The sequence below is a fragment of the Hypoxylon trugodes genome, assembly GCF_022578975.1.
Source record: "Hypoxylon trugodes strain CBS 135444 unplaced genomic scaffold F4822scaffold_5, whole genome shotgun sequence".
NCBI classification, from domain to species: Eukaryota; Fungi; Ascomycota; class Sordariomycetes; order Xylariales; family Hypoxylaceae; genus Hypoxylon; species Hypoxylon trugodes.
In genome coordinates, this window is record NW_026250020.1 from 2,914,329 (window position 1) to 2,930,218 (window position 15,890).

The 15,890-nt window shown below is 46.6% G+C and overlaps 6 protein-coding genes across 6 annotated transcripts; 3 read left to right on the top strand and 3 right to left on the bottom strand.

Annotated features, from left to right (window-relative positions):
• The first annotated feature begins 965 nt into the window (after positions 1-965).
• Positions 966-2,632, top strand: F4822DRAFT_267857 (uncharacterized protein). The gene is made up of 3 exons (XM_051454656.1): positions 966-1,226; positions 1,484-1,819; positions 1,904-2,632. The coding sequence occupies exons 1-3, from the start codon at positions 1,088-1,090 to the stop codon at positions 2,128-2,130; spliced, it is 702 nt and encodes a 233-aa protein (XP_051314816.1). The 5' UTR covers positions 966-1,087; the 3' UTR covers positions 2,131-2,632.
• A 2,224-nt stretch (positions 2,633-4,856) lies between these two features.
• Positions 4,857-5,568, top strand: F4822DRAFT_267841 (uncharacterized protein). Its single transcript, XM_051454655.1, has one exon. It carries the CDS (start codon positions 5,057-5,059, stop codon positions 5,444-5,446), a length of 390 nt encoding a protein of 129 aa, XP_051314817.1. The 5' UTR covers positions 4,857-5,056; the 3' UTR covers positions 5,447-5,568.
• A 4,035-nt stretch (positions 5,569-9,603) lies between these two features.
• On the bottom strand, positions 9,604-11,022 carry F4822DRAFT_267942 (uncharacterized protein). Its single transcript, XM_051454657.1, has 2 exons — positions 10,280-11,022; positions 9,604-10,098 (listed from the first exon to the last, which is right to left on the bottom strand). Exons 1-2 carry the CDS (start codon positions 10,869-10,871, stop codon positions 9,875-9,877), a joined length of 816 nt encoding a protein of 271 aa, XP_051314818.1. The 5' UTR covers positions 10,872-11,022; the 3' UTR covers positions 9,604-9,874.
• Positions 11,023-11,347: 325 nt separating this feature from the next.
• F4822DRAFT_404800 (WD40 repeat-like protein) lies at positions 11,348-12,954 on the bottom strand. The gene is made up of 4 exons (XM_051458236.1): positions 12,880-12,954; positions 12,769-12,805; positions 12,125-12,676; positions 11,348-12,072 (listed from the first exon to the last, which is right to left on the bottom strand). Exons 1-4 carry the CDS (start codon positions 12,880-12,882, stop codon positions 11,702-11,704), a joined length of 963 nt encoding a protein of 320 aa, XP_051314819.1. The 5' UTR covers positions 12,883-12,954; the 3' UTR covers positions 11,348-11,701.
• Positions 12,955-13,111: 157 nt separating this feature from the next.
• Positions 13,112-14,116, bottom strand: F4822DRAFT_404802 (uncharacterized protein). Its single transcript, XM_051458237.1, has 2 exons — positions 13,545-14,116; positions 13,112-13,489 (listed from the first exon to the last, which is right to left on the bottom strand). The coding sequence occupies exons 1-2, from the start codon at positions 13,912-13,914 to the stop codon at positions 13,446-13,448; spliced, it is 414 nt and encodes a 137-aa protein (XP_051314820.1). The 5' UTR covers positions 13,915-14,116; the 3' UTR covers positions 13,112-13,445.
• Positions 14,117-14,329: 213 nt separating this feature from the next.
• On the top strand, positions 14,330-15,882 carry F4822DRAFT_267966 (Septin-type guanine nucleotide-binding (G) domain-containing protein). Its single transcript, XM_051454658.1, has 3 exons — positions 14,330-14,735; positions 14,839-15,401; positions 15,458-15,882. Exons 1-3 carry the CDS (start codon positions 14,624-14,626, stop codon positions 15,785-15,787), a joined length of 1,005 nt encoding a protein of 334 aa, XP_051314821.1. The 5' UTR covers positions 14,330-14,623; the 3' UTR covers positions 15,788-15,882.
• The last annotated feature ends 8 nt before the right edge of the window (positions 15,883-15,890 follow it).

Consider the following 15,890-nt stretch of genomic DNA (forward strand, 5'->3'; position numbering starts at 1 on the left):
TGTGGACAGTTGATGCTCCCATTGGTGAACCCGTTTGTTTCTCGATTGGCTTTGAACTTACTGGGTCTTTCTACTTCCCTGACTTGCCTGACTTCCTTGACTGGTCTTGAGGGGGGTGGGCGGCTGAGAGTAGCACGAAGGAGTAACCTTGGTTCAGTCCGGGTCGGTAGCTACGGCCTGCGACGGTACTGCCGGGCAAGATTGGTGAGATTGGGTTGGTTACCCCACAAAGAACCCCCTCCACCGTCCCTCCGAGCTAACCCCTGTCGTACTGCGGGATCCCTGGAAATCCCTGATAGCGATGCACCAGTCGATGCAGCAAGAGCGCCTGCGAGATGCAGTGTGCGATGGTGGGGAATCAATCATCTGTACTTTCCGTACTAATAAGTAATAAGTAATAACGAGTAATAACTACCTAGGTAATAACGGGGACCAACTGCCAAACTGCCAGTAGATGCCAGTGAATGCTAGTAACCTTGGAAGTTGCTATCCATCCACAGAACATTCAATGTTGCTCATTCATGAACCTACTTCCAGCTAGTACACATTTGCCCATACGTGCCTACATTGGATACATGTACATTTAATCTTATGGGGAAATCGGTACCAACCCGTACACGCATACATACGTTAACCCTCCCAGAACATCCCAGAACAGGACAGGACAGGACAGGACAGGACCCTCTTCTTACTTTAAACCCTTCTAACCTTACAGACTACAGATGTACAGAAGTTCAAAATCAGAAATCAGGTGGCTTTCATGGCCCCGTGGTCTCTAAAATCTCCCCCGCCTTCTTCGTCTCCCCCCCCTCTCCTCCGCCTACCATAATCCCCCCTTCTTAGTGGTCGACTTGGCCGGCCCTCCCCTTACCCCCCCTTCCACCACACTTCCACCCCTTCCACACACAAAGTTCCAGTCCCCGTTCGAAGACTTACATGCTTTTTCCCTAAGGGACCTTGGGACTTTAGACCTTGTGGTTTATTTTTTTGCCCCCACAATTTTGACGATGAAAGTTCTATCTTTTCTCCAACTTCTGCACCCCTTCATCTTAACCTAATACCTAATACCTACTATCATTCTTACTCAATGGCTGAGAACCAAATGGATCAGTCCCAAGCACGCCGGCGACGACGTGATGGATCGTCCGGCGTACAACAGCGTTTGTGTACGCATTGCGGACGAAGCTTCAAGAGGTCTGAGCACCTGGAGCGCCACGTTCGAACCCGTTGGTTACCCCAACCCCAACTTTTCGAGCATTGCCCTTCTTTCGATCTGCACAACCATGCTATGCTATGCCATGCCATGCTCTCTGTGTTTTTTGTTCTAAGCTCCACCAAAGCAGCTTCACCATGTTTTGTTTTTTATTATTATTATAATAATATTTTATGTTTTTACACGGTCATGTCTTTTCTAATCATTCTAGTTATTAATAAAGGGAAATGAGTAAAAGAAAAAGACAAAATAGCTAACTCAAAGTCACAGATACAAAAGAGAAACCTTACGTCTGCCATTGTGGGTCGGCGTATTCTCGAAGGGATCTCTTGACCCGCCACCAACGCATTACCCATGAAACACTATCGCCAAGGTCGCCTGACGCCCCAACGTCGGAAGACAATCATCAATTGGCAGCAGCAGACTCGGATCCGACCTCCGAGGACCTTGCTACCGCCTCATCAACGGCTTCGTTGCCGGACATGTCTATGAACCACAACATTCAGCAGACCCAGTATTCCAACGCAAGCCACGATTTTGCCATCCATAACCACCCTGTCAGTCAGCAGTACCACCAGCTAACCACAGACCAAGAATTCTTCAACGGTAAGTTTGAGAAACCTCGGGATATTTTACTGGCTCTTATTATTTTGTGTTCCCGTATCTCTGTCAGATTGCTCATGCGTTCAGTAGGACAACACTTTCCGACGTTTGACCAATTCCCGGACTTACACAACTTCCCTGACGGCTTACCACCGGAATGGAATACTTACTTGGACGGCGCCGGCCAGGAAATGGTAGATCCTGCCTTACGAGGTTCAATGGCTGATGTATCGTCACCACTTACGAACGACAATTTTCCTGTCCATGCCTACAATACATGGATGTCATCAGCCGCCCAGGAATGGGGTGGTTAGTGGGAGTCGCAGAATACAAGAGCGACTCCTCTTCAAGTGACAATCGTCACTCTAAACGATTGAAACCCCCGCCATTTTACTATTCCGTACCTTCCAGAGCCTCGCGCACTATCGCAGTTTTTGGTCACCTGGAGGGACTTACACGGAGTGGATACTGCTGAAATCAGAAAACAGTGGTCGCCAAAAAACGACAAGACATATCCTACCTAAAGGTGGATATCGTATTAGTGTAAAAATTGCTGTCATAGCGGTGACTAGAGCGGAAGCGAAGGATATTTCCGCTGATTTATTGCGGATCAATTGTTCCTCATCCTACTTGTACTACATACCCAACTGGGAGGACAGACCCCGTTTCCCCCATTCTAATTTCACACCCCGCCCTTATTATCCACATCTCAAAATATTGCCTGGAGGACTAAGGACTAGGTACCTAACTCATCCCCAACATCACCGAGAATTTCTCGCATACCAAACATCGCTCGAGCCCATGAGCGGTTTTGTCACTTCCCGTCGTCGTCGTCGTTCAGGAGTGGGTGTTACGAAGATTGACGATACCCGAGCTTTACGGCCTAGGCATATAGCAATACAAGCGGATGCCTTACTTCGGAGGAACTAGTATATAGCTGATAATCGTGCAATGAGAGCACAATATCCATCCACCACCACGTCCACGAGTCTTGGACCCATCTTCCTTCTCTATGCTACAGCAGCTTATTCAACTATATTCTCTCTGTTACCGGGATTAGGGGTATAATCAACATGTGTTATGGACAGGAATTGGACGTCATCTCTGAATTATATAAGCTACGTACCTGCGGATGCAGTAATCACAGCCGCAGCCATTCAATAACCGTTTTCAGTGCTCAGGGCCCTAACGGCTCTTCTAACAAACAGCCCGCCTTTTCTTGTCAAACCTCAGCCAGCAGCAGCGGTAGCGGCAGCAGCCAAACAATTTAGTCCAGCCGGCCATTCTGTTATTTCAAGTGCTTACGATCTGCAACAATCATAGCTTACATCTATCCCAGCCATCCTCTTTTTTTATTTTATTTTTTAACTGCTTACCTACCCTGGGAACATGTCTAGTAAATCCGGGGTTAGCCCCACAGTATTCGACTGTGTTCATACGTCGCCGGGGATAATAGCCAGACAATCGACCGCTTGCCTGCAGCAAAAGTAGCAGCAGCCGTGTCCCATGCCATCGCCGCATTTAGTGAAATGATCAATCCTCTGCAGCCCCAAATTTAGAGCAACACCAGGAATGTCCATCCGAGCAGCCGAGCTCAACATTCAGCACAACGCATTCATTCAAAAATTTAGGGCTATTTTCGGCTAGCTGAGTGGACGCAAGAAAATCAATCGGTGGAACATGAGCCATAAACGGGGGGACGTCTAGGATTTGAGCAAGTGATCCAGCCCTGCAGCCGTGTATGCTTGAAGAGGATGCAGATGGCCGGCCGCGCAATAAGAAACGCAGGCGACCTACCTAAAGCCACCTACTTACATACTGACCAGGACGGCAATTGGCATGGTTGAGAAAGAAATCTCAAATACCGTCCTCAAATTCGTGGGGCGTTTGCGGTAATTGAATCAAGAAGGACGGATGACTTTGATCTCCGCGGCTCGGGATTCGGTCTTGGGTGAGTAACGACTTACATATAGAAAGGCCGCGTCGAGCTCTGCAGGGCCGGCCATCCAGATGTCGACATTGGAAAAAAAAAAAAAAGAATCCCTCAAGCCCTTTTTTTTTTTTTACTTTTGCCCATTCCTGCGCGGTACCGAGAATAGGACCCAATGCCTGCTTGCTGCTGCGGCTGCGGAAGCCCCGGTGATCAGAGAGCGCCATGCATCATTGATTCAGTCTGCTGCTACTGCTTTCGCGGGTGCGGTAGCGAGCTAGAGATGCCGGTGGGAGGAGATAATAATGAAAAAAACGACGCAAAATTTGTTTCGAAGACGTTTTGTATGCCTCGTACGTCAGGAACGCGGCGCCTATGTAGGATGGAGCGGCTCTCATTGGGCGGTTGGGTTGACGTTGACGCACCCCCCCCCCCCCCCCAAGTAGCGAGTTGCGTTTTTTGCTTGTTGTTAGCCAAAAGGATCGTGGCCCTTCCCACAGAACAGACCTGACTCCCGCACTCGATTCCAATTTTTGATTCAATGATTGCGAGGGGGACCCGTTCCCCCCCGCACTTCGTGCATATACCTTACAAGCTTGCCCGCTCAAACCCCTCTCTCTGATTCGTGGCGAGTTTGTTATCTTGTGCGACTCGGGAGAATAAGAATGTCCATTTTGCAACGGGGGCGGGCAAAACTAGCTTCGGTGAAAAAACCCGCAACCGGGTTCCGTATATGTAGGTCATGTATGTCATTTCATGTATCCATGGGTGTATGTACGTTGTATATATGTATGGGTAACAATATTAAGGTACGTAGTAGTAGTGGTGGTGGCGGTAGCAGTAGCAGTTAGTAGCAAGTAGCCGTAGTAGTAGATAAGCAGGCAAGGCAGGATTTGAGTAAGGAAAAATAAAAAAATAAAAAATAGAGTGAAGAGGCGAAAGGGGAGAGAGACAAAGGGATATGGACATGAACATGAACATGAGGGTGAAGATAAAAAAGGAAAGATTAGTCGAGACTGGGAAATGGGAAATTAAAAAAAAGCAAGAGAAGGACAAATAATAATAATATTAACAATGATAAAAAAGAACAAGAACACTACCTTACCATTCATTCACTTACTTGCCTACAAATTACTACTTTACTTACCTATTCTACCCACTCTTTACCACTATTTTACCACGATTACCTCCGTTACCACTCTGCTACCTTACTACCTTACCCCTTCACTTTTTTTTTTTTCTTTTTTTTTTTCGCCCCCTCTCCTTCCATCCTTCCATCCCCCTTCGGCAGCCAAGACTCCGTATCCTTCATGTTAAAAATGGGCACGCAACGCACCCCTTGCGTAGGACAGAGTGCGGAGCCGTTCGGGACCACCGGTTCGCCCACCCGATCGGACCCCGAAAATGATTCGGACCGGCACATTCCCCATTCTGGAAGTCTGTCGTCGTCCCTTTTTTGTGTGCGTTTGTTTTCGCTGATGCCTGAGCACATTTTTTTTATTTTCGTTATTTTTCATTTCAATTCCCTCAATTTTATCTTGACTCCATACATAAAACCTCGCCACCACATATTATTCATATCTTCATTTTATTATATTATCACTATTCCCACGTCCACCGTGTATCACCAAAATAAATTTTACCAAAATATCCCCCCCATCGATCCATTCCCTATTCCATACGCAAATGTGCCCCCTTAATCTGACGTGACACAGGATCAATTATTATTTCCTTTTCGCTCGCATTCGCATCTCCGGCAAAAAGTACGCCACAATAACACCCTCTCTCTTCCTCCGTCACTCTGTCCTTGATAATCAACGTTACATCTCAACGGAACAAAAAACAAAAAAGCTGGTCGTAATTTGGCCTAATCTAGGTTCCAATGTATACGTGTGTATGGTTGTGGTTCGTTCAATCTCTCCCCCTTTTTTTTATTATCTTCGCTATTTATTTCTATTTTTTTGATTAAACACGCCGGCGTGTAGTAGTTTCTTTATGGGAAGCTTGTTCCGTTCTGTCTTTTTAGGGGAAGTGTTCGTCGTGGGTTGATGGCTGATAGATAGATAGACGGATAGATAGAAAAAGAGGGAGGGGGTATGACTGGTTGGTAAGTAGTAGCAAGGTGGTAAAATAGGTAAGTAAGTAGTATTTGTTGGTGGTGGCAATGGCAATACGTGTATTGATTGATACGTATACATCGTACATATATACACGCGTATACTTATATATATTATGTCTATCTATACGAGATCCGAAACTGGATCCTCAGCTCTGCTAACACTGGCTCGTCAAAGAGCGTACCGCATTACCGAAATGCCACCCCCTATCCCCACACGTGATTAATAAGATATACCGAAAGTCCCCTTTAGGAGGAGGAGCAGGTACTTTGGAAAACGGGAAGAATGTAGCCCCATCTTATTAAGCGAATTTTCGTAGGATCAGATGGTGCCCGAGGATTCAATGTGGCTATTAGGTAACCGAGTCTCCTATCGAGCCCCTTTTTTTTCATAAGAGTTGAAACTTTGGTAGGATCACTACGTTAACTCAGCCAACTCCCTATGTATGCCGAAGCTTAGTAGGCCAATCTGAAACATATAAGTGACAAACCATAGTTCCTACAATCATAAATACATATGCCTACTCCGATCAGGGGGTTTCATCAAATATCACCATGTCACAAAGTCAATGTAAATGAACGAGTAGATGTCTTATTGTTGCGCAAATGGTACGCAAGTAACTGCTACTGAAGCCTAAGTATACATGTTCAATTACTCCCTTTCCTTGTACTACTACTACTGCTTCCACTACTGTGACCACTTCCTATGACAATTGAGTTGGGCCTGGTGCCTTTCCCAAAATCACCTAGGTAGACCCCAACTTAACTTGATCTACTGTCTCTCAGGTAAAATGCCATCACGTCAATTGCTTTCTTTCCCCTTATTATCATTTCCGATGTGACCCCTTCCTATGGCGTTTAGCAATCCAGCGCCTCTCCCAAGGCTGACAACTACGACCTTTCTTCCCAAATCAAGCACCACCACATCAATTACTCCCTTTCCCTGAGAATAAATGAGATCACCATCTTTTACATCCAGGAACAGCCCCAATGTGGCCCCTCTGACACGTCGCCGGTCCTGGCTTGCAACTCAGGGATGGACCCTAATGTGATTCCCTTCTGGGAAGACATGCTACGCGCAGCGACCACGGCGAACGGGACATAACTCATTCTCGAAAGCGATCATGTTGATGAATGAGAGTTGCATAGTTTGCCCGTTGTAGAGGGTCGGCCGGGCGGGTATAAGCCAAGACCCCTGGTTGGGTGTGGACAAGGCTGCTAGGAAACATGGTATGCCTATGGCTGGGACCAGCCTAATGTTCTCGATGGCCCTCTCGGCTGTCGCATAGGGCCGCGTTATCTGGTCCTACTTGATGTATCTCCTCTTTGACACGTTGCAAGTGGTAGTTGCGATTGAGAGACGAGAGGACACCGATCACCTAGGTAGCACAGGAGCTGTCACTGAGTGATATGGCGTCTAGAATCCATCGTTCCTCCCCCTGAAACCCCAAGGTGAAGAGAGGAAAATGCTCTTCGAGTAGGTTGAGCGATGGAGAAGGACCCATCGAGTAGGTGCCAAGTGTGGAAAAGCGTAAGTTGATTGATTAGACGTATGAATAGGTCGAGTACCTAGGTAGGGCCCATGGGTCGATCCAAGCTAATAGCTATTGGCGTGGCATCTTGGTAGGGTGGTAGAATGGGACAAGGGCTGCAAGGGCTGGCCAATTCTCTTGCCTCGAGGAAGAAAGCGGGAAGGAGGGCATAGATATAGGTTATAGAATTGGTAAATATTGCGATAGGCCATCTCGTTTCTTCGTTATTGACAAGTGCCATCAATATGAGCAACAGTAGGGATAACCCCATAGACCTTTTTACGTCGTGTCTAGGACGCACGGGCAGTCCAGTTCATGAACTTCACTGCGGAAATAGAAAAAAAGGACTGGTGAGTACTAACCATCAACCGGAATAGGTTGAATGAATACCGATGTTGGGGAATGATAAGACATGAGGCCACCCACGATGGGCGTAGGGGGTGTAGAGCTTCCGAGTAGCTGTTACACCTTACCGGAGGTAGGAAATCGGTTAAGGACATGCTCTTAGATCGAGGTGGCTACTCATGTGCTTGATTTTGCTGCACGTGGCGAGCATAAGGCGTATCTGTGCCGGGCCCATGTCGTCAGATTACATTTTCGAAGCAACGTTTTGTTGTAAGGTGTTATTGATAGCCGGCTCGATTGCTCCTAAGAGAGTCGTTTCGGACGAAGCAAGGCATTTGCCGTTTATATAGACTATTTCGAATCGTTTACGTCCTGTGTTAGACGAAAGAAAAAAATGGTAGAAGTATGGAAGAATATATGCTATTAGCTGTGCAAAAGGGCAAATAAGAAATGCAGAAATTTAGATAACAAAGGGCATGCGGGTAAGGCGAGTGAAGGAGTAGACATCAATTAGGCCGAATGTTGAAAAGAGATATATTCCATTGCCGATAGAAGAAGTCCAGCGTTTGCAAGTCCTCGGAATGATGGCCGCGTATCTTGGTAGATGATGAGTAGACTATGTGAATATTTATGGTGACAAGAAAGGCTAGGATGAATGTTGGTGAATAATGAGAAAGATGAGAGGCTCGATGAAAGACGAAAGATACTATGCGCCTGGCGATCAAGAGCCTAGAAAGAGTGAAACACTTGGCGAAGGGTGGTTTGCGTTATCAATGTGAGGCTGAAGAGCTTAGAGCTTGGTGAATGATGAGCAGGATGAGAAGGACGAGAAGTTTGGTTGGAGGGAGGGCGGGTATTTATAGGGAAAGGATGCACGAGGCGGTTACTCCAGGTGACACGAGAGATGACTCGACTTGAATGTCCCATGATGTCGACGCGATTATTCGGAAGTTATTTTTAAAGGAAAGGGGTACCTATTCATGTATTGGTCTTGTACTGGCCGCAGAATAAAGCCGGACGAGTGACATATAAGAACAACGACGATCACACACCAACCTCAAGCTGTCAGAAGACGCGTTCAGTTAATAATTACACTTTTGCGTCAATATTCAAAGTTCAGGGCCGAATAAACGTTGTCGTTGATGCAGAGGAATCCCGGCTAACTACTGTTGGTAATATTCTCCCTGTTGTGAAGGTATAGGGGCTATGGTAGAGCACTATGGAGGCAATTAGGCGTTATCCACCATGACAATAGACTTCCGGAGGATATAGAGAGCCGAAATTCCGACTTTTATAACTTAAAGTCTGTATTTTGATGGTAAATGGCGTCATATATTCGTATCTGACTTTGTCTAGCCCTGGGGAATACATCCAGGCCTCCTCAGGTCATAGGCTTTAACTCAGTAAAATAGGCGTTGTATACATAAATACATGTTATCTAGAGGATGTATACGATGGTGCGAAAGCTGAAATCACTTTAAATTGAATATAATCAAACGATTGCTGCTCTAAAATAGGGGAGACGGCAGTTCAGGGGGTGCGAATCGAGCTCTTGGGCCACTACGAATTTTTATTGAAACCCACAAAATATTTACGCCGATAAAAAGTCAATACACGTTATAATCAATATTAATTCAAGGTCTAGATGATTATTGCCTTCCAGGGGACAATTTGCGCTTTGTGGCAGCTTGTGGGATTTAGGGGGTGTCGAAAGTTGGATTGCATCCTAAGGCGACACGTATCTGCAAATATGGTAGGCGTTAAGATCATCAAAGGCAAAATTACTATGATCTTGTAAAACTTAGCTCCTTTATATTTTATTATTGGGAAGTATGCGGAATTGGTTATTTAACGGCCGGTCGTAGGGCATGGCAGAATCCCCCCCAGCAAACACCAAACGCTACGCGCTTGGAACCAGCACCACGACCTGAGTATAAAAGAGATCAAAACGCCCTGTTCACTCATACATATTGAATAATTATACAAGGCGCGTCCTAGGCGGCTCTGTCGAATATTATCTTCTCAAGTTAACTGTTTAGTTCTGTTAATCCCAGACTCCCTCTATTTTCGCTCTAAACTTAGGTATATTCACAGCTTCAATGGAAATGGGCACCTAGGAAGAGGGACACAATTGATTATTTGACGTCAGTATCTGTCCCTTTTGTGTCAATATTCCCAGTGTATATCATGCCCCATGTCTTAATATCCCCAACCTTTATCACGCCCACCTCGCGGAACCCGAAGTGAGCGTAGATTGCGCGGGCATGTTCACTACCAGCTTCTATCCACACAGGCATGGGACCACCCTCGTTCTGTTCCGACGTAAATCGCTCTATGAACGGGACTAACACAACTCTCACTAAAAATATCCGAATTAGAAGTCTATTCATTCAAAATAATAAAAGAAGTGAGCAAAGACCATAGGTATTCACACGAATAGCGAGTAGCATGTTCGTATTCTAGACATAAACCCCCTATTCCCAAGCTAAAATAAACCAACTCGACGACATAAAAAATAAACACCAGAAATGCGCACTTACCAGCACCAGGCACATACTCAACGGCCGGATCCCTCGCCATAAGACTCAACTTCCAGTACCTCCCCCCACTAACCCTCTCAGCAAGCGGGTACAAGTGCTCGCGCATCAACGCACTAACATCCTGCCCAAAGCCCCTAAATATCGGTCTCTGATCCAACGATCGTTCATCAGTAAGGTGCGGCCCACCCACGCGCGCAGGCTCCCAGCACGCTGCAGCCGCGAAATTTGCCGCTTCCACTATAAACGCGCCAGGGGCTCCTAACTTCCTAATCGCGCGTTCCTTTGATGCTTCATAGATGATGCGCTGTAAGGCGGGTGTATCTATGTCTGTGATTGATTGGCCTGGTGGTAGTTTCTCGCTTTGAAAGAGGACGGTTAGGGAATCTGTAGATGACGCGCGCGAGACTGCGCTCGCTAGACGGTGGATGTATTTGTGGGATGTACCCGTTGTTACGGGCGGGAGCTCTGAGGCCTTTTTAGAGGTCTCCCGTGCTGCTGCCGCAGTTGCGGTTGCAGTCGCAGATGGCGCATTTGGCGAGTCCACGGGGAGAGGCAAGGGAGTTGTTCCTGTGGTTATGGGGGTATCTGCCATTGCTTCTATCGAGGAAGTGGTAGTTTAGTAAATAATGTTGGTAGGCGCCTAATTAACAGGACATCATAATTCTCTCTGCGGGTGTTATTCTATAGAAGATGCAAACAACTAGATACTGCCCTAGACGGATTGTCATTATATAATATTATGGAAAACAGAATAAACATGGTATAGGGACAAGCTCTTGGGAGGATTGCGCCCTTCGGCAGGCTATTATGAGGGGGTGTTCAGGGGTCAATAACTTGACTCATTCCCCGTACCGACTTCGGTGATTGGGTACAGCATATGGGTCGAGTATACGATCGATACATGGCATACTATATACATGACGTATAGTCGTAATTTTTGACTTGAAATGCACCATTGGTAGTTAAGTAACATCAGAGCACCACGTATAACGACATACTATACCCAATTATATTGCGTAGGTCATAATAGAATCGCTACTAGACTAGACCTGAAAATGGGATCAGGTAGGGAAATTCTCTATAGGCCTAGTATTATCATATTAGTGATATAGTATTATTATACATGCTCTTTGTGTAATGTATCGTGGGGATGAACGGCGGCGCTCATTGCGAGAATCAAATGACAATGGCCAGCTGGCAGAATGGTCAGCAACGCATGGCACAATACACGAATATTGCAGAGTATTCATGTTACAAAACTCATCTATTTTTCATCCCATTTGCAAATAACTTAATTTAGGGATGAATAAAGCGCAAATATGATAGCCATGTAAGCCGAATCCCCTTTTCCCATCCCGTTCTCTAAACTCCGAACAAGCAAATGCCTTCCCCAGGGCCAAATTTCAAGATATCGTAAATCGTCTATGCACCGGTAGCTTCGCGATAGAAAGTAAGGCTTCGGTTAGCACCGGCCGTACAGAACATCTCATTGCGCCCGGTTTTCGGTAACCACCTGACAGCCCAAAGCGCCTTGTCGGTCTCGCTGTGTGTTGCAACACAGGCACCCCGATCGATAGACCATACCTTCACCTTACCATCAAATGCGCCGCTGAGCAAATATTCGCCCGTATCATTCCAGTCAATTGAAGTGATGAACGCGGTATGGCCGGTGAAGTTACCGACGTGCTCTCCATGCTTGGTATCGTATATTGCGATAATGCCAGCATCTCCAGCAGCGGCTAGGCGTGTGCCGGCTGGTGAGAAGGCTACTGCTCGGATGGGTTTGACGAGGCCTAATTTTGGTGAGCCTAGAATGTTAGTCGACACATGAGGGGCGGGACTTACCAGGAAGCGAATATTGCAGTCGACCCGTATCATTGTTGAAAACGTAGACAGCGCCACTTTCATGGCCACTTGCGGTATACTTCCCATCGTAGCTTAAATCCACACACATCCCAAAGGAACCCGAGCCTGCATTGCCAGTCTCATATTCTCGTATCCTCTCGGACCTATCTCCAAAGAGATCCCAAACATTGATTCGGCCGTCGGAGGTAGTCGAAGCCAGGTACTGGCCGTCTTCGCTAAGGGCGATAGCCCAAACTTCACCAGCACTCTTGCTTCCCGTCTTTGCAGGGTCAAGTTCTCCAAATGGCTGCCATTCGCCCGACTCAGCAAGTTTCCATATCTTTAATTCGCCGGCGAATCCAGCCGATGCCGCAACCTTGCCGTTATGAGAGGCAGCGATATGGTGGCAACCGAGTTTGTGTGCGTTGGTAAGAGATTGGGCGAGAGGGATGGTCGGGTCTGAGGTTGAATGTATATGTATGGTCGAGGAACCGCTAGCGGAGAGCAGCGCAGTTGGTGTAGCTGCTAGGGAGAATATGTCGGTTAAATGTGCTGGTATGTGTCAGTACAGCGAACTGCCAAAACATAGAACTCGCAGCTTGAAGCTTTGAATCGCATAGCTATGAATTGAAGGATATGCTCACCGTTATCGATCGTATGCGTGGTAAGGTATTGTTTCGACTATCCATGTATTAGCTGTCTTGAAAGGAGAAAGATAACTTCGCTACGTAGCCGCCACTCTTGTTCCTACGTACCATGGCTGCTGTCGGTCCATGCGAATTTCTTGTGATGTTGCCCTTTAGAAGAGATGGTGGGGTTGATGATGGCAGGAAGAATATAGTGGGATGTGTACCTGAGCTATGGTGGGGTTAGGCGATAAATGGAGACTTCTAGTGGTTCGTTGGCTTCTTTCAGCACACATTTACGTAGGTCTCCTACATCCTTTATTACATCATAATCGTCCCTGGAGTAGACCTGTATATGTACCTCGCTTGGATATTAGACTTTAGAATTTATCATTTAATGTATTTAGAATCTTTTATTATTTAATTTCATATACTCTTGCCATGTACAACCTTAAATATAACGTTTGATTGAGTGGAATCATCACGCCATGAGAAGATTGAGTATGGAAAGCCTCACCAACCTCTTGCAACTTCCAATGTACATGTATTTCATAATCAATATCTATGCACTGTAAGACCCCTGATTCCTATGCCGAAACGCCAGTGGTATGCACAAATTCCACTTGCTTTGATGAACTGTACAACTGTGAGACTCCGCTTCGAAAGTCCCCTCCTTTGTACCAATCCGTCATTCCTCATGCCTTTCCTTTGAAATCACGTTCAAGCATACCTCCAAGCCCTAGACGCACTAGAATTAGTGGGCTGTAAATGAGATACACAGACATGATACTTACGACCCATACAACTTGAGCATAAGGTATGCATCTTCTTAATTCCTCCACACGCCGGGCATTTATTTAATGCTGTGACATCCTTCAGAGCTTTGCCTGCCATTTGTCTATGTCTCTTCTTCATGTGTGATGTCTTCTTTTTAGGCACTGCTCGTAGTATTCCTTCCCATATATCACCTAATGTTGATGGTATACTCGAAATGGCAGTGGGGATAGCGATGGCAAGCGAAGCTATCGATGGCAACCGCGAGTCTTGCACATGTTGTGTGTAAAGGACGGTCGATCGGAAAGAGGTATTGAAATTTGTCGACGCTAATCTCGGGAAGAGGGAAGAGAATACTGAGGCTATTCGTAGTTGCTGTATGGCGGCCATGGTTTGCGATTTCGACGGCCAGAGTACTACTCGTTGATCCTAACTCGTGGGGAAGTTTCGTTGGTATGGAATTGAAGGAGCCTTCTCGTGTCTTATACCGATAAGATTAATATTGGATTTAATGCTGGTTGCCGTAATGCGCAGTTGTAAACGTATTACGGGTAAGGCACGTTGCCGGTAAAGAGAAAAGAGCTTGCCGTCGTCTTAAAAGTTTCTAGCGCGGAAAATCCAATTGATAGGCCGATAGCTCTAAATCCTGGCTGGCCATCTGCCCATCAGCCGGCACCATGCAGCACGTACGACCCTGAAGACCCCCAGCTCGTATCCACTATGCACGGACTTTCATTGACCAATCAAAAACTGAAATGAACCCCCTTCCCCCTTTCTTGGTCCCCAGCCAGCCAAACCAAGCCAAACCCAACCTGCACCTTCTTTACGGAAATTATTGTTTGGCAGGAAATCGCAGGGAGCAATCGTAGAGAGAGGATCCATCCCCTTCACGTCGAAAAAAAAAATATTCCCAGACGCCACGAACCTCAACCTTTCTTTTCCCCATCACCATCAACTTCAAACCCCGACCCTCATATCAGAGCTCGCCTCGCTTTTTACTCCGATATTCCTTCTCCCTGCCAATTGCCACTAGGCTATTTCTTGGAATAGGAATCGACATTTTATTCCATCTATCGTTGATCGGACAAAATCAGGAGCAATGGCGACGCAAACCATCTACCCTAACAGCCATGTCGGTTTCGACAGCATCACCTCCCAGATCGAGAAGAAGCTCTTGAAAAGAGGTTTCCAATTTAACGTCATCTGCGTTGGTATGTATTGTCATCCATATTCTCAAGTTTAATTACCTAATCGTAGCTGTTTAAATATCGTACCTTGATTCGTGTAACTGACGTGTCTCGTGTCATACTATAGGTCAAACCGGTCTAGGAAAATCAACTCTGATTAACACCATCTTCGCATCTCACCTTATCGACTCGAAGGGTAGGCTGCTACCCGAGGAGCAGATCCGCTCTACTACCGAGATCCACCCCGTGTCGCACGTTATCGAGGAGAACGGTGTCCGTTTGAAGTTGAACATCGTCGACACTCCGGGATATGGTGATCTGGTTAACAACGACCGCTGCTGGGACCCCATCGTCAAGTACATCAAGGATCAGCACTCCGCGTACCTACGAAAGGAGCTTACAGCACAACGAGAGCGCTACATTCCGGATACCCGTATTCACTGCTGCTTGTTCTTCATCCAGCCCTCGGGTCACTCCCTAAAGCCCATCGACATTGTCGTCTTGAAGAAGCTTTCCGATGTTGTCAACGTCGTGCCTGTTGTTGCTAAGGCCGATACCCTAACTCTGGAAGAGCGACAAGCTTTCAAGGAGCGAATTAAGGAGGAATTCGCTTTCCACAACCTTAAGATGTACCCCTATGACAACGACGAGCTTGATGAGGAAGAGCGCTCGATTAACACTAACATCAAGGTATGTTATATTTTTCTGCGCAACTGAGTGGAACCTCATACTGATAATCCATATAGAGCCTTGTTCCTTTCGCTGTCGTCGGTTCGGAGAAGTCGATCATCGTGAACGGTAAGCAGGTCCGCGGACGTCAAAACCGATGGGGTGTCATCAACGTCGAAGATGAGAACCACTGCGAATTCGTTTACTTGAGAAACTTCCTGCTCCGAACACACCTGCAGGACCTCATCGAAACGACTTCGCAAATCCACTACGAGACTTTCCGTGCCAAGCAATTGTTGGCGCTCAAGGAGAGCAGCGCACAAGGCCACGGAAGCAGGCCAATCAGCCCCGCCGCAGATCGCGAGATCAGCAGAAGCTCTCAACGGATGACCATGAATGGTTACTAATTCTTTCTCTTCGATATATGCTTTCGAGGCGTTGCTCGGGTTTACAGGTTTTTCCACCCTTGCGAGAGATCTCTAATATTACCCCTTTTTACGACTATTACAA

Excerpts from the sequence above, each read along its gene's own strand:
- F4822DRAFT_404800 (XM_051458236.1), bottom strand. Across the intron at positions 12,677-12,768 it reads CACGCATACGATCGATAACG|CACATTTAACCGACATATTC; the intron begins GTGAGCATATCC and ends GACACATACCAG. Across the intron at positions 12,073-12,124 it reads ACTGCAATATTCGCTTCCTG|GCCTCGTCAAACCCATCCGA; the intron begins GTAAGTCCCGCC and ends CACCAAAATTAG.
- F4822DRAFT_267857 (XM_051454656.1), top strand. The coding sequence starts at position 1,088 with ATGGCTGAGAACCAAATGGATCAGTCCCAAGCACGCCGGCGACGACGT. Across the intron at positions 1,227-1,483 it reads GGAGCGCCACGTTCGAACCC|ATACAAAAGAGAAACCTTAC; the intron begins GTTGGTTACCCC and ends TCAAAGTCACAG. Across the intron at positions 1,820-1,903 it reads AGACCAAGAATTCTTCAACG|TAGGACAACACTTTCCGACG; the intron begins GTAAGTTTGAGA and ends TCATGCGTTCAG.
- F4822DRAFT_404802 (XM_051458237.1), bottom strand. The coding sequence starts at position 13,914 with ATGGCCGCCATACAGCAACTACGAATAGCCTCAGTATTCTCTTCCCTC. Across the intron at positions 13,490-13,544 it reads ATGCTCAAGTTGTATGGGTC|GGCTTGGAGGTATGCTTGAA; the intron begins GTAAGTATCATG and ends TAGTGCGTCTAG.
- F4822DRAFT_267942 (XM_051454657.1), bottom strand. The coding sequence starts at position 10,871 with ATGGCAGATACCCCCATAACCACAGGAACAACTCCCTTGCCTCTCCCC. Across the intron at positions 10,099-10,279 it reads TGAGTATGTGCCTGGTGCTG|TGAGAGTTGTGTTAGTCCCG; the intron begins GTAAGTGCGCAT and ends GGATATTTTTAG.
- F4822DRAFT_267841 (XM_051454655.1), top strand. The coding sequence starts at position 5,057 with ATGTTAAAAATGGGCACGCAACGCACCCCTTGCGTAGGACAGAGTGCG.
- F4822DRAFT_267966 (XM_051454658.1), top strand. The coding sequence starts at position 14,624 with ATGGCGACGCAAACCATCTACCCTAACAGCCATGTCGGTTTCGACAGC. Across the intron at positions 14,736-14,838 it reads ATTTAACGTCATCTGCGTTG|GTCAAACCGGTCTAGGAAAA; the intron begins GTATGTATTGTC and ends GTCATACTATAG. Across the intron at positions 15,402-15,457 it reads CGATTAACACTAACATCAAG|AGCCTTGTTCCTTTCGCTGT; the intron begins GTATGTTATATT and ends TAATCCATATAG.